The sequence below is a fragment of the Scleropages formosus genome, chromosome 9, assembly GCF_900964775.1.
Source record: "Scleropages formosus chromosome 9, fSclFor1.1, whole genome shotgun sequence".
Lineage (NCBI taxonomy): Eukaryota > Metazoa > Chordata > Actinopteri > Osteoglossiformes > Osteoglossidae > Scleropages > Scleropages formosus.
In genome coordinates this window covers 9,361,457-9,382,025 of record NC_041814.1, presented here as the reverse complement: position 1 = coordinate 9,382,025, position 20,569 = coordinate 9,361,457, and the positions used below count along the sequence as shown (strand labels likewise).

At 44.1% G+C, this 20,569-nt stretch overlaps 1 protein-coding gene across 2 annotated transcripts; it reads right to left on the bottom strand.

Moving 5' to 3' along the window:
* Nucleotides 1-2,446: 2,446 nt before the first annotated feature.
* On the bottom strand, nt 2,447-18,678 carry soat1 (sterol O-acyltransferase 1). Of its 2 annotated transcripts, none has more exons than XM_018726839.2 (16): nt 18,470-18,678; nt 16,878-17,020; nt 12,888-12,946; nt 11,369-11,508; nt 11,051-11,110; nt 9,850-9,957; nt 9,138-9,420; nt 8,777-8,870; nt 8,587-8,668; nt 8,017-8,062; nt 7,797-7,926; nt 7,515-7,612; nt 6,554-6,652; nt 5,869-6,004; nt 5,336-5,481; nt 2,447-4,809 (listed from the first exon to the last, which is right to left on the bottom strand). In XM_018726839.2, exons 2-16 carry the CDS (start codon nt 17,014-17,016, stop codon nt 4,732-4,734), a joined length of 1,698 nt encoding a protein of 565 aa, XP_018582355.1. In that variant the 5' UTR covers nt 17,017-17,020; nt 18,470-18,678; the 3' UTR covers nt 2,447-4,731. The 2 variants fall into 2 exon arrangements, with proteins under 2 accessions (XP_018582355.1, XP_018582356.1); XM_018726840.2 differs by having other exon boundaries at nt 16,896-17,020.
* Nucleotides 18,679-20,569: the final 1,891 nt, after the last annotated feature.

The following is a 20,569-nucleotide window of genomic DNA, read 5'->3' as shown; positions in this document are numbered from 1 at the left end:
GACCTCAGCTGTGCCTTGATATCCTGTCCATGAAGACTACAAACAGGAGTGGGGACAAGGCACAACCTTGGCAGTGTCCAACACCCACATTGAACGAGCTTGACTTAATGCAGAGTATGTGGACACAGCTTTCGCTCCATGCATACAGAGACTGAATGGCCCGCAGTAGTGGCCCTGGCACCCTATACTCCCAAAGCACCTCCCACAGAATTTCTTGGGAACCTGGTTGTAAACCATCTCCAAGTCCACAAAACACATATAAACTGGATTAGCAAACTCCCATGCCCCCTCACTTATCTGTGAGAGGGTAAAAAGCTGGCAGTCCACGTAACTTGGCCGGGATCAGCCCAAAAAGGCAACGTGGGAGGGTCATGTAGGTTCACCACCCAAAAGATCCTACATGGGGGTCGGGTGCAATGCCTTTCAGGGAGCAGGAGGGGGCAGGATGGCGCGTGGCATCACGGCCACTCACGGCAGAAACTGGCTCTTGATATGTGGAAACTGTTAAGTACGCAAATATCAGAAAGACTGCTGTAAGCTGTATTGTTGCATAGCGCCCCCTACAGGTGTAACCTGTAGAAACTGGCAAAGTTCTCCCTTGAACCAATATTGATTATATCTCTAATGGCAGCTCATTCCTGGCAAAGAAATCCCTATACAGGCCCACGCTGCTGTGAACGTGTGCTTGTCAATTTACCCCAAAGAGTAAATTCACAAGCACACATTCACAGCAATCTTTTTGTCAGAGGGGTAACACTCATTGGTGTACACCATAGATCACCAGAACCAGAACCATGAGGCTCCAATCCTTACATACAAGGTGGTGGAAATTATGTGATATGCTGAGGGAGTTTTAATTCATGGAACGCTTTAACCAGATCTCAGGTACATGCTTGTAGTCAGAAAGGAACTGACCCTAGTGTCATTTTAAGAGATTGACTCCGCCGACCGCAACCACTGACACCCAGCCATTACTTAGCAGTGGTCACTATCTAATGTACAGTTTCCATCTGTGATTTCTATACTTAAACATTATAAGCCTGATTTCATTGCCTTTCTTTTTGGAAATCAGGGAATCTGTTCCCATTCACATTTATCCATTTACTAGATGTTTTCTCCTAGAGAGCATACAATCAGCTAGTATATCATTGGATGCCTTTATCTGTGACATCCTGAAATGTTGAGATGGATGGAAGCGCCATCAAGTGGAGGCCAACTCTTGGCAACCACTTGTGTGAGTTCCAAGGCAAGGGAGGGATGGATGTGGTTTGCCAGTGCTTTCCAGGCATGTCTGAGGGGTTGGACACAGGTAACAACATGTGAACTCTGCACACCCTGAGCATAAACCCCATACCCACCAAACAGCTCAGGAGCTGTGAGGTACCAGCTTTACCCGCTGTGCCACCATGTCCCCAAAACAGTAGATAATTAAACACCCTACACTGATTCATCCATTTATATAGCAGAGCAATATAACACACTCAGTTGCAGGACACACACTAAGTGTAATTTAGATTGTCCAGTTCACCTGAAATACATATCTTAGAGAGGAAACCCACACAAACACAGGATGAACATGCAAACTCTACAGACGGTACCAGATTCAAACCCGCTCCTAAATGCACAACCCACGTGCTACGCGGCACCAGTGCCATCTGCTGCAGCACTGTTTTATGCAGCATGTTAAATAAGATTTGATTGAGTACATTGGTACCAACAGTCAGGTCAATGGACAAGTTGTTCAAAACAGCCAGAAATCAAGCTATAAATTAACTCAAGTTTTTTCATGTGCTGTGGTTGGGACATCAAACATTCCTGAAAGAGCTAACACACATTTAGCTGAAGCTCAATAGTGTCCTAATAACAATCGCACTGCAAATACTCCTGAGTAATTTGTACAATATATTCACAACAACAGACAGACTTTGTGAAAATAGTTTATTGCAGTCTTTAAATTCAAAATACATCATTGATAGGCATCATGTTTTCAACACCACATCCAGGTTGGAAGCAAGTCTTGTAAAACAAGATGAATACAGCTAATACATACACTACAGCAGTACAGCTGACATAATTCCAACCTTTTATACAGTAGATTTCATCAACAGGAATGTACCAAACATTCCCAGTGTCAGCATTTTCCAAAGAACATTCACCCTCTGTCTTCTATAAAGAACGGAGAAACCAACACATTAAAATGCACTTCTAATCTGAGAAGTGTTGACGATTACATTAGTGTCCTGTTATGTTCTGAAAAATACATTTTAATTCAAAATATTTTTGCGATTACCTTTGCTGCAAAACAATTACTTTAAGGGAAAAAAATGCCACTCTACCAAAGAATTCAGGCATGAATGACAGATTAAACCACCTCTGTATAAAAAAGCAAAAAATTAAAATGCACTGAAATGCATTTTTTTTTTTTAAAAAATTTAAAAAAAAAAAAAAAAAAAAAAAAAGAGAAAACCTTTTCCCCACTAGAAAGGGCACTGGTCTCAATAACAGCAGATGGAAACAGTAAACACTTCCCTTGAATAACACAATACCTCTGTTCTTTGGAAAGCAGAATCACATATCACTGCTTAGGTGTTTTCATTTGTCATGTGCAGTTTTTCATGCTTTCATTTTACCACGTTTTTTTACCTTCAAATATACAAATAGAAAAAATTTTAAAAAATTACACATCACCCCATTGAGATTCCACCCTTATTACTTGGCATTAAAGTATTCATTTTATTGCCAGCTCTGTGACCCAACCGTCTCTCATACCTGGCTACGTATATAGCCTATTACACGCTGGACGCTGCCCAGTGTCTCCAGAAATGTAAGCTTGCATCCATTAGTCACAGCGGAGGAGAGGCAGTGCCAGCTCAAGGACTAGCACACCTTTCCCGAAAAACTACTCAGAAACCCAGAGGAGCTCAACGTGTCTCTAGGTGGCATGAACACAATAGCATGCCGAGACACTATATCCGAGCAAAATCCTCACCACCCCAATGGATAACATCTGTCAGACAGGGATCTGAGTCACAGAACTCCTCCTGTGCTCAGAATGGGTCTCGACTGGAGGAGACACCAGATAGCCGTTCGCATCATACAGGTACAACACAAACCAGCAGGAGAGCTGTTCAAAACTGATTCATGTAAAGTTACATACACTCAGAAAATATTCCAAATTAATGAAGAAATACATTTATTTAGAAATTAGTACTTTGTGTGTTGCATGAAACAACTGTAAAATAGAACAACTATGATCATCTATGTATAGAATTATTAACAATATATTCCATTACATTTAAAGAATTGCAAACAGAAGAAACTTTATACTCATCATTTGTTAACTCTGATTTGGCACATGTAAATAGGAGTATTATAGCAAATTCAAAAGGTTACTACAGGTATGCCTGCAGCCAGCTGCAATAAGTACAGTACAAAATATTTTTCCATACATGGTTTGTTATCCATTATTTTCTATTACAGTGTTTAAACAAAAAAACTCAAATATCCTTAAAATACATTTCTATGTGAAAATCGCTGCGGTTCCAAGGAATTCAGGAACAAATTTAATCATTCAGAGTACAGTGGAAATCACATTTAGTTCTTCAGACGTTAAACGCTGCATACTTTGTACACGACGACGACAAAGTTGACGCAGAAAGTGAAAATGTTAGGTGACAGTTTTTGTGTTTGATTTTAACCATTAGCCATTCATATATGCCTAAATGGTCAAAATAATTTAAATGCATTAAATATACCATTTTATTAATCATCTGGTTTATTATAGACTTAAGAACAAAATTAAATGGGGAGGCAGTGAAATTCTAAATGCCTAAAACGAAAAAAAAAAAAATTTACTGATAATGCCATTTGGAAAAAATACTGTGTAAACTGACATCGTCATTATCTACCTGGGCACGGTATTCTTGTTAATGACTTTTGGGTAGTTTGACACTCAGTGGAATAAAAAAAAATAATATACAGAGAAAAGAACCTCTGTATTAATGAAGGCTAAATGTGAGAAAGCGTAAGCAGCAGTTGACATCAATAGTGCTCACCTCAAAAGTGTCAAAGGATTCGAAACAAGACTCTTACTCAACATCTAAGTGAATTAAGTAAATATTACTACTAATGACATGTAATAATAAACAAAAACGGTCATTATTATTTCTCCGGAATAATTTTAAAAGCCCAAGCAAAGAACACTTGTTTACAAACTTACATTGCTGAAAATGCTGCAGTTGGCAACATAATTATTATATAGGGAACAATTATGAAACCAACATTCTGTGTAAGCTAAAATAATCAAGGTTCTTGACAGAAAGACAAGTATTCATGACTTCGGTAGCTAACAAATAAGTCAGTTTAAATTAGTCCAAAAAAAAAAAAATGTGTTCACAAGTTCCTAATGATAAATGCAGCCTGTACTCAACTGGAAGGCAACAATAAAACCAAAAGGTATGTAAAACATAAATAGCTGACTGAACACGTTCACCTAAAAAGAATGGCTGCCCCCATGCACAAGATTTCAGTTTTTGAGCTCGTACAACAATATCCCCCTCAAGCATGCAAACCCAGAATAACGCTTCCTTTCCCCATCAGAACAAGAGAGGATCTAGGGTGAGCCGGTCCTAGTGCAATTCAACGATACACATTAAAACGAACGTAAAAGGTAAGTCCATGTCTTTGCTGCCTACTCGTCACATTCATTTGGTTTGGGGGTGGGGGTCAGGCTCAGTCAATGTGCTCTGCAGGTAAGGTTTGCTGGTGACAAGTCCAGGAGCGTGGCTTTAGCAGATCCAGGAAGGATGGCTGGAGAGACACACAGAACTCAGTTAAACCAATGCAGGAAGTACAGCTGGAACACACAACATCACGACACAGAGAGCACTACTGTACCAAAGCAAGAAGGAAGACTAAAACGCTCACAAGAGCAGATAACCACAAATTAGGGCTCCCATGACAACAGAGAAACAGCACGTTTCTCTAACGGAGCACTTAAAGGCATCCTAGAAAAACAAAGTATTTCTCTTTGAAAGCCAGGAGACTGAACCCCATACAGCTGGTAGTGTAGTGGTTAGAACTGCTACCTTTGGTCCCAAAGGTTGCAGGTTCAAATCTCACCTCCCAATGTAGTACCCATGAGCAAGGTACAGTATTTACCCTAAATTGCTCAAGTAAAAATACCCTACCCCGTAAAAAATTGTAAGTACCTTAACATTGTAAGTCGCTTTGGAGGAAAGTGTCAGCTACATGAATAAATGTAATAGTAATAAATAGCCAGATGACTGCAAAAAACAATGACAGTGTAATAAAAAAGCATCTATGCAGTTTTTACCTCCTGTAAAGGGCAGTAGCGCTGGGCGTACCACTCCTGGGAGTAGAGACAGAGCAGAACACCCTGACCCAGGAAGAGTGAGGTCCACATGATCACATTCCAGATGGGGCCCTTCCTTTGATCATGCAAGATGAAGTTGAACATCACTGAGCGCAGACAAAAAAAAATGAATGAGAAAGAAGTGAAGGACCAGTCAGTCAGACAAAATCACTGGATATCAGGGCTAATATAGAGAATAGACTTCGTGAGGCCAAATAAACATCTGTGCTTTTATCATGTGGCCATGTCTTACATGAACTGCCAAAAAGAGAACTTATCTCTTCAATCTACACAAAAAATTAAAACATGTAAATTAAATACATATTCCTAATACATACATTTGCACACCTGCAGTAAAATTGTTTTATTCTATACTGTACCTGAAAAGCAGACTGGTTTACCTAACCTTTTTACATAAAATGGCAAAATTAATATGTGCCTGCAAAGAGGAGTTAAAAAGCATTATAGCCGCTGTAGGAAGGACTTTAACTTACTGCCAAAGCACATAAAGAGGCAGAAGAGGACCGGGTAGAAGAAGCCAAAACAGATTGCAAGGACGTATTCGTGCACAACAGCCGACACAGTGAAGACCACCAACATAGCTGCTGCCCGGAACCGCTTCTCCGACATCTGTAACCAGAGCAAAACGAGGAGACCGAATTACGAGAAGGAAGGGCAGAAACGCAACAATCACTGTCGAAGCGCCCAGTTCAGTAAATTGATTAACTGTTACTCTTTTAATGTCTTATTGTTCCCTTCGCAAAAAATCACAAAGGAAACATGCAAGCATAAAACTGTATCCGTCAGGATTCTGTTACACGTTTGGCGGCTTAAACACAGCAGTATTTGGGACAAGCCTAAATTCTAAAATGTTACTAGTTAGAAAATATACATCTTTATAAATGGCAGGCTTAGTGTGACAAACAACAGAAAAATAAACAAGTGTGCCGACCCAAATCTTTATCATCATCATCATCATCATCATCATCATCACTAAGCTGATGTTTCAATACAAAGGTGTTTATAAATTACTCATTTCTAAGCATGGTATTCTTACTGTATTAATTTATGGTAAGCACCTTGAACCTCCAGGAGTGGAATTTGAGATTTACAAGCCGGATTCCTAAAGAGTAAACAAAGTGCTGCTCCGAAACCATGCATTAATCACAGTTAACTCACCCACAGGATGTCCCGATAGACGTAGTAGTACAACCAGTCGTGAACCACGACATTCCAAGTCCGGTAGTAATTGGCAAAAGAGGTCGAGTTCCACCAATCCTAGGAACAGAAACATCAATTCAGATTATTTTTATCGCAACAGCAGCAATAGTGGGTCACAGTGACATACAGAGACAAATAAGGGCAACAGCACTGCGTAATATCGAAAACACCCACAAGTGTAAGATAGCAAATGACAATGTGTCTGAGGTGGTCAGCTACCTCTGTCCAAGTTCGCAGTGTAAAAGAATATCTACTTATGAGCTGTCATTCAGACCAGATTACAATTTTATCCCACAAAACAATTCATCAGCAAGAGCCATACATACTTAAAAGGGAATTGCAAGTACAGATGACATGTGGAAAATACTAGAGAATTTATTAAAATAATAAAATAAAAAAATAAAAAAAACGACTGAACAATTTCAATGGAATTATGTATAGACTGATTTTCCCTTTAGGATAACCTCTCTCTCTTTCTCACTCACACACACACACACACACACACACACACACACACACACACACACACTTTCTGAACCGCTTGTCCCATTCAGTGTTGCGGGGAGCCGGAGCCTAACCCGGCAACACAGGGCGTAAGGCTGGATGGGGAGGGGACACACCCAAGACGGGACGCCAGTCCATCACAAGACACCCCAAGCAGGACTCAAATCCCAGACCTGCCAGAGAGCAGGACCCGGTCAAACCCGCTGGGCCACTGCGTCCCCTTGGATAACATTTCAACATGGTTAAGTCCTCAGAATCAATTCATATTATATATGTAAATGAAGAACAGGAAAACCAGACAGACATTATCTCAACAGACTTAGAAGATTTACAGTACATTAAGTACTTCTGAGCTTTGTCTTACGCCTGGGAGAAACTAACAACATAATGAACGCGCCGTCCTTGGTCTCCGTACCTTGTAAAACATCCTGTCAGCGAATCGCAACATCTCTGCGAAGGCATTGAGCCAGCAGTGCAAGAAGGCAAAGAAGGCCAGGAAGAGGACCAGAACTCCTGTAGGAGGAGAACAAGAAGATGCTGCAGAGAAACTGATGTGAAACTACATCTACAGAAGACACAGGCTACCCTTTAAAACCTTCTTGGAGGCACCTGGAAACAAAAGCCCCATTTCTACTGGGCCCACAAGCCTTGACTGTATGGGGCACCGAGGACCGCATGCTGAGGAAGGGGCGGTCACCTGGAAGGATGGAGTTGAAAATGCAAAGGACCATGGCCCGGAGATCAAACAGCTGCAGGCTGATGCTGCGGAATTGTGGGATGCAGAGACGCACAAAGACGTAGTAGGCGTAAAAGAGGCAGCCCAGCACCTAAAGGGAAGGACATTCGTGCGGTTATGCAGTCACTCTCCTCCCATTGCTAAACGAGGCCCGTGTGCGAGACTGACGTAAAAACCGTACCTGCATGAACTTAGTGGCTACGTAGCCCCATCGAATATAGGGATTTCTGCAAAATTAAAATGCAAAAAGAAAAAAAAAAAAAAAAAAATCAGACTAATAAAAAGATCATAAAGACAACAAAACATTGATCACCCTGAAAACAGCATTACACCGGAGAAAAGGGTGGAGAATGCAATCGCTTAACCATGACAAGACTAATTTGAAAAGCTCGAAAAGATTTAATCCCTCAAAACATATGTATGGAAGGCTGAAGTGGTTAAACTGGGACGGGCTGACACAACAATGTCCATCTATTATCAATAACTGCTCATGCAATGCACGCTCACTATTATGTAAGACAGAGCATGAGAATGACAGAGTGACACAGGGTACAGCGTGGACAAGCTGCCAATCCATAACTGACCTATCTCTCTCACACACACACACACACACACACAGTGAGAGCAGTGCAGAGTCAACATGTCCACGTTAACGTACAATGATGTAACATATTTTGAGAGCGTAGAAATCTGCAGATACTTGGCGGCTACTTGGGGGTCCAACAGTATGACAAGCATGTGACTGACTCACCTGGGGTAACGGTCTCTGTAGATGAGTGTGGGGGCAAACAGGAAGTACAGATACTGAGTCACCTGGGGAATGACGAGTGAGGCTGGAAAAAAGAGGGGAAAAAAAAGTAAAAAAAAACAGTGAGTCAAATGATGTAAACCAAATACCAAGCGATGCATTCGATTACTCTGTATCCATGTACGTGACTCACTATTTGTTTCTTTACTATTCTTGTCCCGGGCAGCTGCCAGCACTCTTGGAACATTTTCCCTGATGAAGGAATGGGCCTTCATCATCAACCGCACCTGCCCGAGCAGCACGCACGGGGTTAGAGTCACACGCAGGTTTTGGTGTTTAGTTGACCGCAGTCATTTAAATAAATAATAAAAATAATAAAAAAAAAAAAACTCTTCCAAAAGCAGAAAGATAAAGATGCCGTCAAAACACGAGGAACAGCAGAGAAACAGTGGCACTGATAGTGCGCCCAGTCCTTAATGGCTAAGCCCTGCCTCTCCAAATTAATGAATGTGGCCAGTCCCGACGACTAAGCAGAGCCTGGTCAACAAGAGTACCTGTTCAAGGATGATGATGAAGCGTGAGGCAGGAGGAAGGCCATTCTTCAGCACTAAATAGGTGGGCAAGAAGCCCAGGCCTATTCCTTGGTAGAGCAGGTAGAGGAAGCCAGCCAAAAGGGAGCGCAGGGTGCGACGGTGGGATGCCTGACGGTGGCTGGCCCATATGTGGAACAGGCCGTAGGGCACCACCAGCACCGACAGGAACATGCAGAGCCAAATAGACACAACCAGCGGCAACTGGCCAAACGCATACACCAGCAGGTCGAAGTCCAGCACGAGCCTGGCGAGCAGGGGAAGACCGTACAGGGTAAACACAATGGCAGCCAGGCGGCAAGTGTTGCGCAGAGTCCGCAAACCTCGCTTAAAAACTCATTCAGTTGTAATGGCTTAAGAAAATAACGTTTCCTATTTGGCAGCAGTTACTTATGTCCACAAACAGCATCCGGTTAAGAGCTCATCTAAAGCTTGCTTTGCGAAGAGGCGAACCGGAACGTATACGAGAAGCAGGTGCACTTCGGTTTACAATATTTTAATTTTGCTTTTACCCAATTCCAATCTGGTTTTTTCCTTAAAAACTCATAATTACCATTATAACTTACATCTAACATGATGAAGTGCCTAATAACTTTGTGATTAATTCAATGATAGAAACGTGGTAAGATCTGCGATGCTGTTACTGCACGGGGGATGCGGGGGATGGTGTGCTAACCTGCCCTCATCTATGAAATCCACCACCAAGGTGCTGAGGATGAAGAGGATGAGCAGGGCAATGAACATGTGGTAGATGGTGCGGATGTGGTTCACCTCAAACAGCTCACTGTCGGGAGACAGACAGACAATTCCCCCCATTAGGTTAATGCCACCGAACTGTGCTTTCGGCAATAAAAAACATCAGTGGAAAAAGTGAGAAATTCGTGCGAGACGTGTAGTAAAATGCTGTAAAAAGCTAACTGGAGCTCGCCGTCTCGGTTATGGACAGCGGCATTAGGAGAACAAGGCAGGTTCAAGCAGTTGACGATCACAAGATAACCAAACACCTTCACACGCTTGGTTACTGTCAATGCTGTCATAGCAATGACTTATCATGGAGCCCATTCGCAATCGTGCCTTTTGGCTGTGCGCCTTCCGTTAAATATTATATGGCGCTACGCAGCCCCGGATGACAAGAAATATCTTGAGACTTTTTTTCTTAAACATTCTGGCGAAGTGTATTTTTTTTCCCCATTTCATTGTGGGGCTTTGTTTCAAAAGCTGAAGCCGTTAATGAAATGAAAGTATGTGTGGAGGAACTACGACCGAAGAAAAGCAACGCCAGGCCGAGTCGGACGCCTGGTCAACAAGCGATCCAACATGCAAAAAAATGGTTTTGCTGTAGCGTGCGATTCTGGCCGGGTCCCGTTCTCTGGTGGGTCTGGGGTTCGAGTCCCGCTTGGGGTGCCTTGTGATGGACTGGCGTCCCGTCCCGGGTGTGTCCCCTCCCCCTCCAGCCTTGCGCTCTGGGTTGCCAGGTTAGGCTGTGGTTCGCCACGACCCCGATTGGGACAAGGGGTTTCAGACTCTGTGTGTGTGTGTGTGTGTGTGTGTGTGTATGTGTGTGTGTAATGTGTAATTCATAAACATCACCACTTAGGCCACTCGCAATTCAAAATTATTTGTGCCTCATGTTGTCCGGAGAGACAAACAGCCCAGACGGTGGCCCCCAAAGGAACCCCTTTCTACCAGCAAGTGTAGTTTAATGCTTTGTCATTGGCTATATTATACCATTCGTGACTGCTGAATCCATTGTGGTATTATAGCTAACAATCCATTTTTTATTGGAATAAAAACTATTGGTCAGATCAGAAGCTGGGCTTGGTTTTAAAAAAATAAAAAAAGTCAGAGGCGTTTGTAAGGTGTAAGTCGGCACTCACTCCAAGAGAGATCGCCGGATCACAAACTGCTTGCCTTGATCTTGAGAGGGTCGCAAATGCCTGCGGATGCACAAAAATTAAAACCAAGAAGACCAGCACAAACACTCGTTCCAAAAGTAAAGTGGAGACGGGAACGTGAGAAGAGCAGGGCAAAGACAGCTGCGCAACAGGACGCGGAGGCACTCGGAGACGCGTGGAGGGAGGTGCCGGCAATGAGACGGAGAAGGTCCAGGGACGAACGAGGGCAGAGCGTGACAGAGGTTTCGAGGTGGAAGGCGGCAGGGTTCTGAGGTCTGAGTGAGTAAAGGAGCAGCACACCTCATTTTGCTCCTCTCCTTGTCGGACATCGGCGAAGACAGCAACAGCGGAGATTCCAGACTGGTTGACTCTTCGATCAGGCAGTCCATAAACTCGTTCACCTGGGAGTCAAACTGCTTCATGAGGTCCAATTTGAGGTGCTGACATCAGGGAATAATAATAATAAAAAAAAAAGAAGGTTCTGCACATGAAATGGTTTAGCTGGACATCTACAGACAGTGACTGTTTCAGAGCCTCCTTGGTTCTTTCATAAACGTCCGAAACACTTCCGGAAATAACAACGCGCGCCATGGCACAGTTCTGGAAAAATCCAGGTGTTTTCTTCATTGCATTTTAAAGCTCTCATTTATATTTTTCATATTTGGTTTTTGTTACGTGCTGACAAGGTTCTCTTATTGATCAACATCAAGAATGACTGACCCCCCCCCCAATTGTCTTTCGCTGTATTACGAACAAACCTCTGGAAGAGATTAGGCTGTTTGGAAACATTTTTGTTTAAAAATATAAAAAAAAAAATGGAATTCGCACAGTTTTCAAATTCTTCTCTACTGTCTGTCCAGGACAGTAAGAATAAGAATGAAATAGAAGAACTCTCTTCTATTTCTGCTGTATTTTACTTCCCTATTTCCACTTTCACAACCAAGAATGGAAGCTCCTTCCCCGACCCCCCCCCCCCCCCCACACACACACACACACACACACACACACACACACACACACACACACACACACAATGATCTTGACAACAATAAAACAAGCCATAAACAGGACTCTAATGAGGGAGACTGAAAGGTTTGCTACAAACAATGAAATGTCATTTCTCAATTTCGAAACGTATTCACCTGCCTCCCGAACTCAATATGTAACTATAAAGGACTATAGGGTTGTATACTTGGTGTGACCTTTCATGTTAGTTTTATTCCAACTAAAACAAGAAAAATGTACTAAATTATACACATGCGGACAGCTAACCAGTTTAGACAGTAATTCTGACAGCACTGCCGGAAGATTCAATAAAGGACTAGAAAACAAAAGCGTGGCGAGATTATAAAAATGAGGGGGGCACGGTGGCGCAGTGGGTTGCACCGGGTCCTGCTCTCTGGTGGGTCTGGAGTTCGAGTCCCACCTGGGGTGCCTTGCAATGGACTGGCGCCCCGTCCTGGGTGTGTCCCCTCCCCCTCCGGCCTTACGCCCTGTGTTGCCGGGTTAGGCTCCGGCTCCCCGCGACCCCGTATGGGACAAGCGGTTCAGACAGTGTGTGTGTGTGTGTGTTTATGAACATATATTGAGCGGAATCCATTGAATATTCAATACTGGTTGTACATCTATGATAAATGGTAAATCTTCTCTGGTGTATTAGTTTTCAGCAAAATATAAATGAAACTACCTACTATAAATGTAGGTGTTTAATGTCAGTGCTTTTCGATCCGATTCGTACGAATATGCTGAAATACAAAAGTAAAATCTGTTTTCCTTGTCTGTTGGTAAGCACTGCAAGATGAAGAATCCAGGTCTTTACCTCTGCCTTCATCTTCAGCTGCTGTTTCTTACTAATAAGATGTTCCACCTCCATTTTACCTGAAAAGAACAAGAAACATGAACATTTTCACTTTTTCTGTTTGCCACTTACACCGTTTAAGCTTATTTGGGTACTTTTCATAATATGCCACAAAACAAAACTTAAACATCCAGATTATTTCCGAAAACCTGAGCAGCCGTACTGATGCATTATCATCATGGCACAACTGGTAGGGTTAAGATTAGAGCTGCTGCCTTTGAACCCAAGGGTTGTAAGTTCAAATACCACTTCCAGCTGTGGTACCCTTGAGCAAGGTACTTACCCTAAATTACTCCAGTAAAAATGACTCAGCTGTATAAACAGGTAAATAGCAGTAAACAGGCGACCGCTGGGGATTTAGTGGTTAGAGCTGCTGCCTTTGGACCCAAAGGTCACAGGCTTGAATCCCACCTGTGGCTGCCTAACCTTTGAGCAAACTACATATTGTAAATTGCTCCAGCTGTATAAATGAGTAAAATAATTGTAAGTAGACTAACATTGTAAATCACTTTGGAGAAAAGCATTAGCTAAATGAATAAATGTAATCATGTCGATATAAAATTATTTCTGCATTAAGAACCCTGCTTTGTGAGTCACTGAGTTCATTTCCTATTTAGAGCTCAAACACTCCCGAATCTAACTTTGCAGGTCAACGCCTTGCTAGCGTGACTTTCTTCAGATCCCAGGCTGTTGCCAAGTAACCTATAATGTCTAATATTTGACCAGAGATCGACCAACACGTCCTATCATTTCAAACCTCAGTCCAGCTGTTGCCAAGTGTGAAACGTTACACAAGCTGCTGATGGAAAAACGACATTCGAATACATATTTCAAGCGTAAACTAGATTTATTATTATTAATGCCGCCGATACATTTCTCTTAAAATTCCGCAGCCAAACACTGCACTTCCTAAATATCAAACTGAGTAACAAAACGATGGTGATAATATGACACTTGCTGTAGGAAAAATCTGCATAAACAAAGCCTGCAAGGAACTGGGTTTTAACCCGCTGGGGGGGGGGGGGAACCTCAAGGTTGTCCAAACTGCCGGCACAACTCGTCCTGTAAGTAAGGACCGGCCTTGGGGAGTGACGGGCAGGGTCACACCTGCCATAACAGAACCACCCCATGTGAATCATGAGTAAATGCAATAGATGCGTTTCACCAAGAGGGGGTAAATGGGAGGTAAATGAGTAGTCGCTTCGGAACACCACCGATCTCAAACCAAAAAAAATGGAGGGAAATGTAAACCCTTCCCAAACTTGAAGAGAGACACTTCGAAAATAAAAAAAAAAAAATTAAGATGCCTAGCAAAAAAAAAAAAAAAAAGTCTAAAGATTATTTTGTGCAGGTCATGGTTAGCGTACAAAAGCAACTATTCATTCTGAGAAAAAGTTAAGGGAGGAAAAAAAAAAAAAAAGAATCCAGGGCACGACATGAAGGAGGACCACACTGACACGGTGCGTAAATGCATGTCTGCACAGCCTATGAGCTTTTTTTATTTATATCACGAGTGATTCAACTTAAGATTAGTCACTCTTATAAGACTGAAGATCACCATGCAATAGCAGGTTATTTCACTTTATTGTGTAATAAAGGACACAAACACTTGTTACCAGCACCTTTGCCCATCCTGTATTATTATATACTGAGCTCTGGGTTTTACCTTTAAGCTTCCACAGATCAGTGATGAAGCAAGGTCTTGCACTGCTAATTTTACCACGCCGCCTGTACAAATCGATGGCGAGCAAAGTGAGGGTTTGAAGCGAACCTCCTCGATTCACGAGGTGTTGCAGTCACGCATTCTAAACGATTTGTCGACAAGGATAACGTTGTCACATTATCCACGTGGCCCGTTACAAATGAAAAATGTGAAAGAACCAGCCGTGTCATTCTGTGTCAAATCACTCCAAATCTCCGCACTTCAAAATACACAGAGCTCAGTCGCTTATAAAAGGGATGCCATTATTCCTGATGCTAGGGAGGACATTTAAAAACATACGACCGCTCGTAGAAGATTTAAAATATCAAAATCTGCACGTAAAACTCAAGTTATACGGAAGCGGTGCAGGAATGAACGTGTAAATGGCAGCATATACCATTTTCACAGCTTTTCCCCCCCAAACAGATCTAGTCCATTTGCAGGGACTAACTTTCTACGTTTCTTTTCGAACCCTACAAAACTACGGCCACATTCAGTAAAATACTTCATTAAACATTACACACAATTACACATTACAGCAACCCTGTCAAGAGCAAACAAAGCGCTGCGAAAGCTGTTCAACCAGCTCCAAGAAGACACAGAAACCTGTGGAGAAAACGATCTCTCTGTACACGATACACGGGTGAGCGCTGACTCACGTGTCGTTAACGTTACGGTGTGACGTGCTCGAGCATGAGCGCGTAAACATGTCGCGCGGGAAGCGGTTCGCCTTTTCTTACCGACATCTGGCACCGCGACGCACGGCGACAACTGCTGCTCGTTACAGGAAACTGGTAATGGACTCCTGAGCTCTGCGTTACCTGCAACGGTTCCGTTTCTGAGCAATCCAGGGCCGCTCTGTCCTGCAAAATGCTTTTTATTCGGTCGACATTAACCACGGCTTACCTTATACCTTACCATGGTGTAAATTCTGTGTAACTCATCTGGGACTGTCTACATCCCATGGTATCTCTGATGCCACATGTCTGATAGACCATCTATATAATCTTCACACCTGCTGATAGCTCGCTCATTCATTCATTCATTCATTCATATAAAAACCTTCATCGTTACGGTGATGGGGGGGTGCGGTGGCGTAGCAGGTTTGGCCGGGTCCTGCTCTCTGGGGGGTCTGGGGTTCGAGTCCTGCTTGGGGTGCCTTGTGATGGACTGGCGTCCCGCCCTGGGTGTGTCCCCTCCCCCTCCAGCTTTACACCCTGTTGCTGGGTTAGGCTCCGGTTCGCCGCGACCCCACTTGAGACAAACGGTTTCAGACGATGTGTGTGCGTGTGAGTTACGGTCACGTAATATATGTTCATGACAGATCATCATACTGTCATAAGAGTTGTAACCTGAAGAACACTGTTTCTGGTGGTTATTTCATTCTGCCCTAAGGTCAGGGATTACCGAAACCGAACCTTAAAGCGATGACAGTGGGGAATCAAAACAAAAAACAAATATTTAGTTCCGAGTTTGGGCTCCCTGTGCATCGTTACACCTTCATGTTCTTTTTCCTAAAGCACAATAAACGTGCTCGTTATTCTTGAGACAGAATTTCCTTCTTAATAGGGCGATTGCACGGTTACAGTAACTTGAACGCAGCGCACAATGGACAGTACGGAAACGATTGAATGTCGCGAGGAAAGCATATAGTTACTTGTTGCAGAGCACTGTAACTCCTTGTTTTTTCAGAGATGACATGCAGGCGAATTTATTAGGTCCTTCGGTTTATGCTCACTATACCACACACACACACACACACACACACACACACACACACACACACACACACACACACACAGACTGAAACCACTTGTCCCAAGCAGGGTCGCGGGGAGCCGGAGCCTAACCCGGCAACACAGGACGCAAGGCCAGAGGGGGAGGGGACACACCCAGGACGGGACGCCAGTCCATCACAAGGCACCCCAAGCGGGACTCGAACCCCAGACCCACCAGAAAGCAGGACTGTGGTCCAACCCACTGCGCCACCGCGCCCCCCGCCCACTATTCTAGTGCAGTAAAAATGAAAGGTACATGAATGGTAACTGGTGGCAAGTATTGAGAGGCAAGAAAGAAGTCCTGACAATAGCGCTCAACGGACACATCAGGCTTCCTTGGACGTTTGAGAGGACGGCTTTGCCCTGCCTTATTTTGCTTATTTGAATAGGCAAATATTTAAGTAAATGTAAACCGATCGTGTGAAACATTGACAGAAAAGCCCATAGGACAAAGCGAAGCGTGCGGCTTACGCAGTGTGGTCGTCTCACCATTAGATGTCGAGCGGCGGTCCGCGCTGCCCTCGACCCATTTGCCGTCACGCTCCGGTGTGTCGGGCGTCTTCGGATCCCCCGAACGGTTGCGTACGGCGGGTCTCTCTTCGCTGGCCATCTTGCTGGAAAACACACATGAAGAGCTCAGCGAAGGCTGGGTCACCGCAGGTTGGGATTTGGCAACCTAAGAGTCTGTCCAGCAGCTCTCATCCATCCTCTTATAGACTACAGGTCTGTCATTAAACTGTGCGATCAGACTTATTGACAAGTGCCTCCTAGCCTGTCACCTTGACAGCGCAGGCCACTTTCCGCTAACCAGAGACGGCTTTCAGAACTAGACCCCATTATCATCAACACTCCGATTCGATTATTTCAAACACGTATTCCTGTAGTATAATCACTGCTACCCCTAACAGCTGGAAATGCGGAGGTCATATCTTCTCAGCTGTAACAGAACAGGCTTGTGTACAAAGGCTTGAGTCATTTTGGGGAACCACATGCTCATGTGTCACTATTGTGGAAGGATCTGTCGTTTTGCTTTTGTTTGTCGTCTTTTCTGTGATTTTAAAACTGTTGCTGGTACAGAATGTGCGTAGCGGCCGAGTTGCTCGGCGACACAGATTATGGGATGGTACTTAGGGACACAGAGGAGCACTGATGAGTGACAAGGGAGAATGTTGTTAGAGTAGATGGGTGAAGCGTGTGTCACCTGGAGCGTCGCAATCCTTGTGTGTGTGTGTGTGTGTGTGTGTGTGTGTGAGAGAGATGACTAAGTTTGGAACCAAGTCTCCGTTCGTCACATCCTTGCCTCCAAAGAAGCAGCACTCTCTTCTCTGTTACCGTAAGCGAATCCAACACTCTTCAAGGAAAGGTAAGTATACAGCACTCTTCAGTTTACACTGGCTCTCTGTCTCACACACACACAGAGAGAGAGCTGCCGCAGAAGGACACTGATCCATATATCTGGACTCAACTGGTCCAATGCAGAGTGGCGGTGGTACGGAGCCTATCCCAGGCTGCGAATCAGAGCACACCATGGACGGGACGCCACTCCATCGCAGGGCAGATGAAACACGTCCCTGTGTGGCTTATGATGACGACGATGTTAACTTCCCTTTGCGAATATGACTGCAATCATCATCATCATCATCACAGTCATGTGGCCTTTGTCAGGCAGCATCTCCTGGAACGCGAACACACACACGAAACGCCGACTTTGACTGTGTGTGTCGTTGACATGATAGACAACATCAGCAGTCTTGCACCGACACATGGTGGGCAACGTTACTCCTTACTCCCCCCCCCACCACCACATCGTTCAATAAAGTCGCCTTCCCCCGTTTCAGTAAGATAAGAAAAGAAGCCCAGCAGCAGCTCCCGAGTTCAGGGCACTGAGTGAAAAGCGCGGCGTCCTGATCGCTCTCAACAAGAAAACAGACGCGTCTTCTTCTGCGAGTGCGAGGAAACATGATGACGCTGCCGGCGCCTCGAGCACCGTGTGTGTGTGTGTGTGTTCCGATCACACAATTATTCACTGGCCATCTCCCGTACAGACACACTGACCGACTCACCCGTCTCTCAGCGCAGGTATCGAGCGCCTCGCTCGGGAACGCGCACACACCGGCCACGTTCGCGCGTTTCCACCAAACTTTCGCGTCTTCCTCACGGCCGCGACATGACCGCGCGCTCCGGCTCCGCTCTTTTTTTTTTTTTTTCTGCGGCTCCTTGGAGACGAGCGTATGACACGACGCGCTCTTCTTGGTCTTTCCTCATTCGGCGCTCCGCCTTCGTCGGCGCACCGAGACAGCCCGGCCGCCAGGGGGCGACAGCACTGCACGCGGCGCCTCCGCTGAGGAACGCGAGCGGGGCCGGGAGGCTCTTCGCAGCCGCTGTCGCGCGGAACCATGAAGTCACGAAAGTCCCTCTTGGAGTTACGTGTCCTAAAAGCTCTGATAAAATGACTGTCTAGTAGTCGTCATTTTACACCCTTTTCATAAGTGTAAGCTACACCAAACAAACACAGTAAAAAAAGATCACTTAAGGAAATGCTTTAACTTGGAAGAAGTTAGAATTTTGGAATATATGTATCTCCAAAGTTCATAATTTGAGGACCTGGCGAAATGGTCCTGAGGCCCGCTAACATTACAGTACAGTACACTGGGTGGAGATGAATGGTTGGCTTTGTTAAAACCACCATGTCTGATGTTAATTGTTTTATCACGTGGTTGTAATCAGTTAAAATGGTGCCCAAAGTTTACTTTGCATTTACATTTATTCATTTAGCAGACTCCTATCTCCAGAGCGACTACGTCTCATACAAAATACAACGTGTGCATTACGTTAGGCGAAAGAGAGACTTAGATGCAGACGCGATTCTAAAGTAGTTTCTTTCCACCATATGAATCAAAAATACATCACACAAGCAGCTGCATAAAACTTCATCGTAATATCGACGATTCCTAATCACCTTACTAGTAATATTTGTTTTTGAGATGATATATAAACATTTACATTACATTAAGTTATGAAATTTGTGTACTTATACAGGAACATATTAGACACGGAGCTATAGTAAGACTGATTCCTCAAAAATATGGAAATTAACATGATTAATTCTGATTTAATGTTACTTTGAAAGGTTCCAGAGAAGATTATAAACACTCTTGGTGTAATGAACTCTTCATATTCTTTCTCTGATACGATATGTATGTCACTTTGGAGAAAAGTGCCTGCTAAATGGATACATGTAAATGCTGTGTGGTGGTCAGGCGTAGAAAAACTCATTCTTGCTAAGAACTGATACTTGTTACAAAAGATGAACTGTGTAACAGATCTTACTCAGCACTTGGGAAGATGTGTGCCTCTTTCACTTCCAAGTGCGAACCCCTAATACGTAAGCATGAGACCGAACGCACTTCCTTTTTAACGGTCACGCCTTTGCAGTTTCGGAACTTCCTCGAGAACCTTGACCCACGGCTGTAACTTGTGTCACACAAAAACGCTGCGTGACGGGCAACACTCCCAAACAGGATGTACAACATGCCACATGAGCGCATTTAGCAACACTGTGATGACTCATTCTAGACTGTACAATAATGTTACAGGTGCCACCATTCATACAAAGACATTGAGCTACATTCATTTTTTGACAATAACAACAGGCCTGGGGGGGCGTGGTGGTGCAGCAGGTTTGGCCGGGGCCCGCTGTGGGACGGGGGTGGGGTTCGAGTCCCGCTTGGGGTGCCTTGTGACGGACTGGCGTCCCGTCCTGGGTGTGTCCCCTCCCGCTCCAGCCTTGCGCCTTGTGTTACCGGGTTAGGCTCCGGTTTGCCACGACCCCACTTGGGGCATTGTGTGTGTAGACAACAATCTTTGAAAAACATATTTGGAAATGTATACGCTACTAAAACTTTTGTGTAATGTCAAGTACATGAACATCTTAGATATGTAAACATACTGTAACGACCCACGTAACGGTGAGTTTGAGCAGGAAAAGGAGTTTATTGCAACTTGTTGAACTGTGGGTAAAATGGAATTGTGTTCAACCGCTGTGGAAACTCAAGGGGAATGTAAGGGGGGTTAGTGTGTTGGCCAGTGAAAAAAGGAAGAAAGTCTGAGGGGCGCTGAGTAGGCTGGCTTGAGGTGCAGGTTCTTGAGGAAAAATGGCTTTT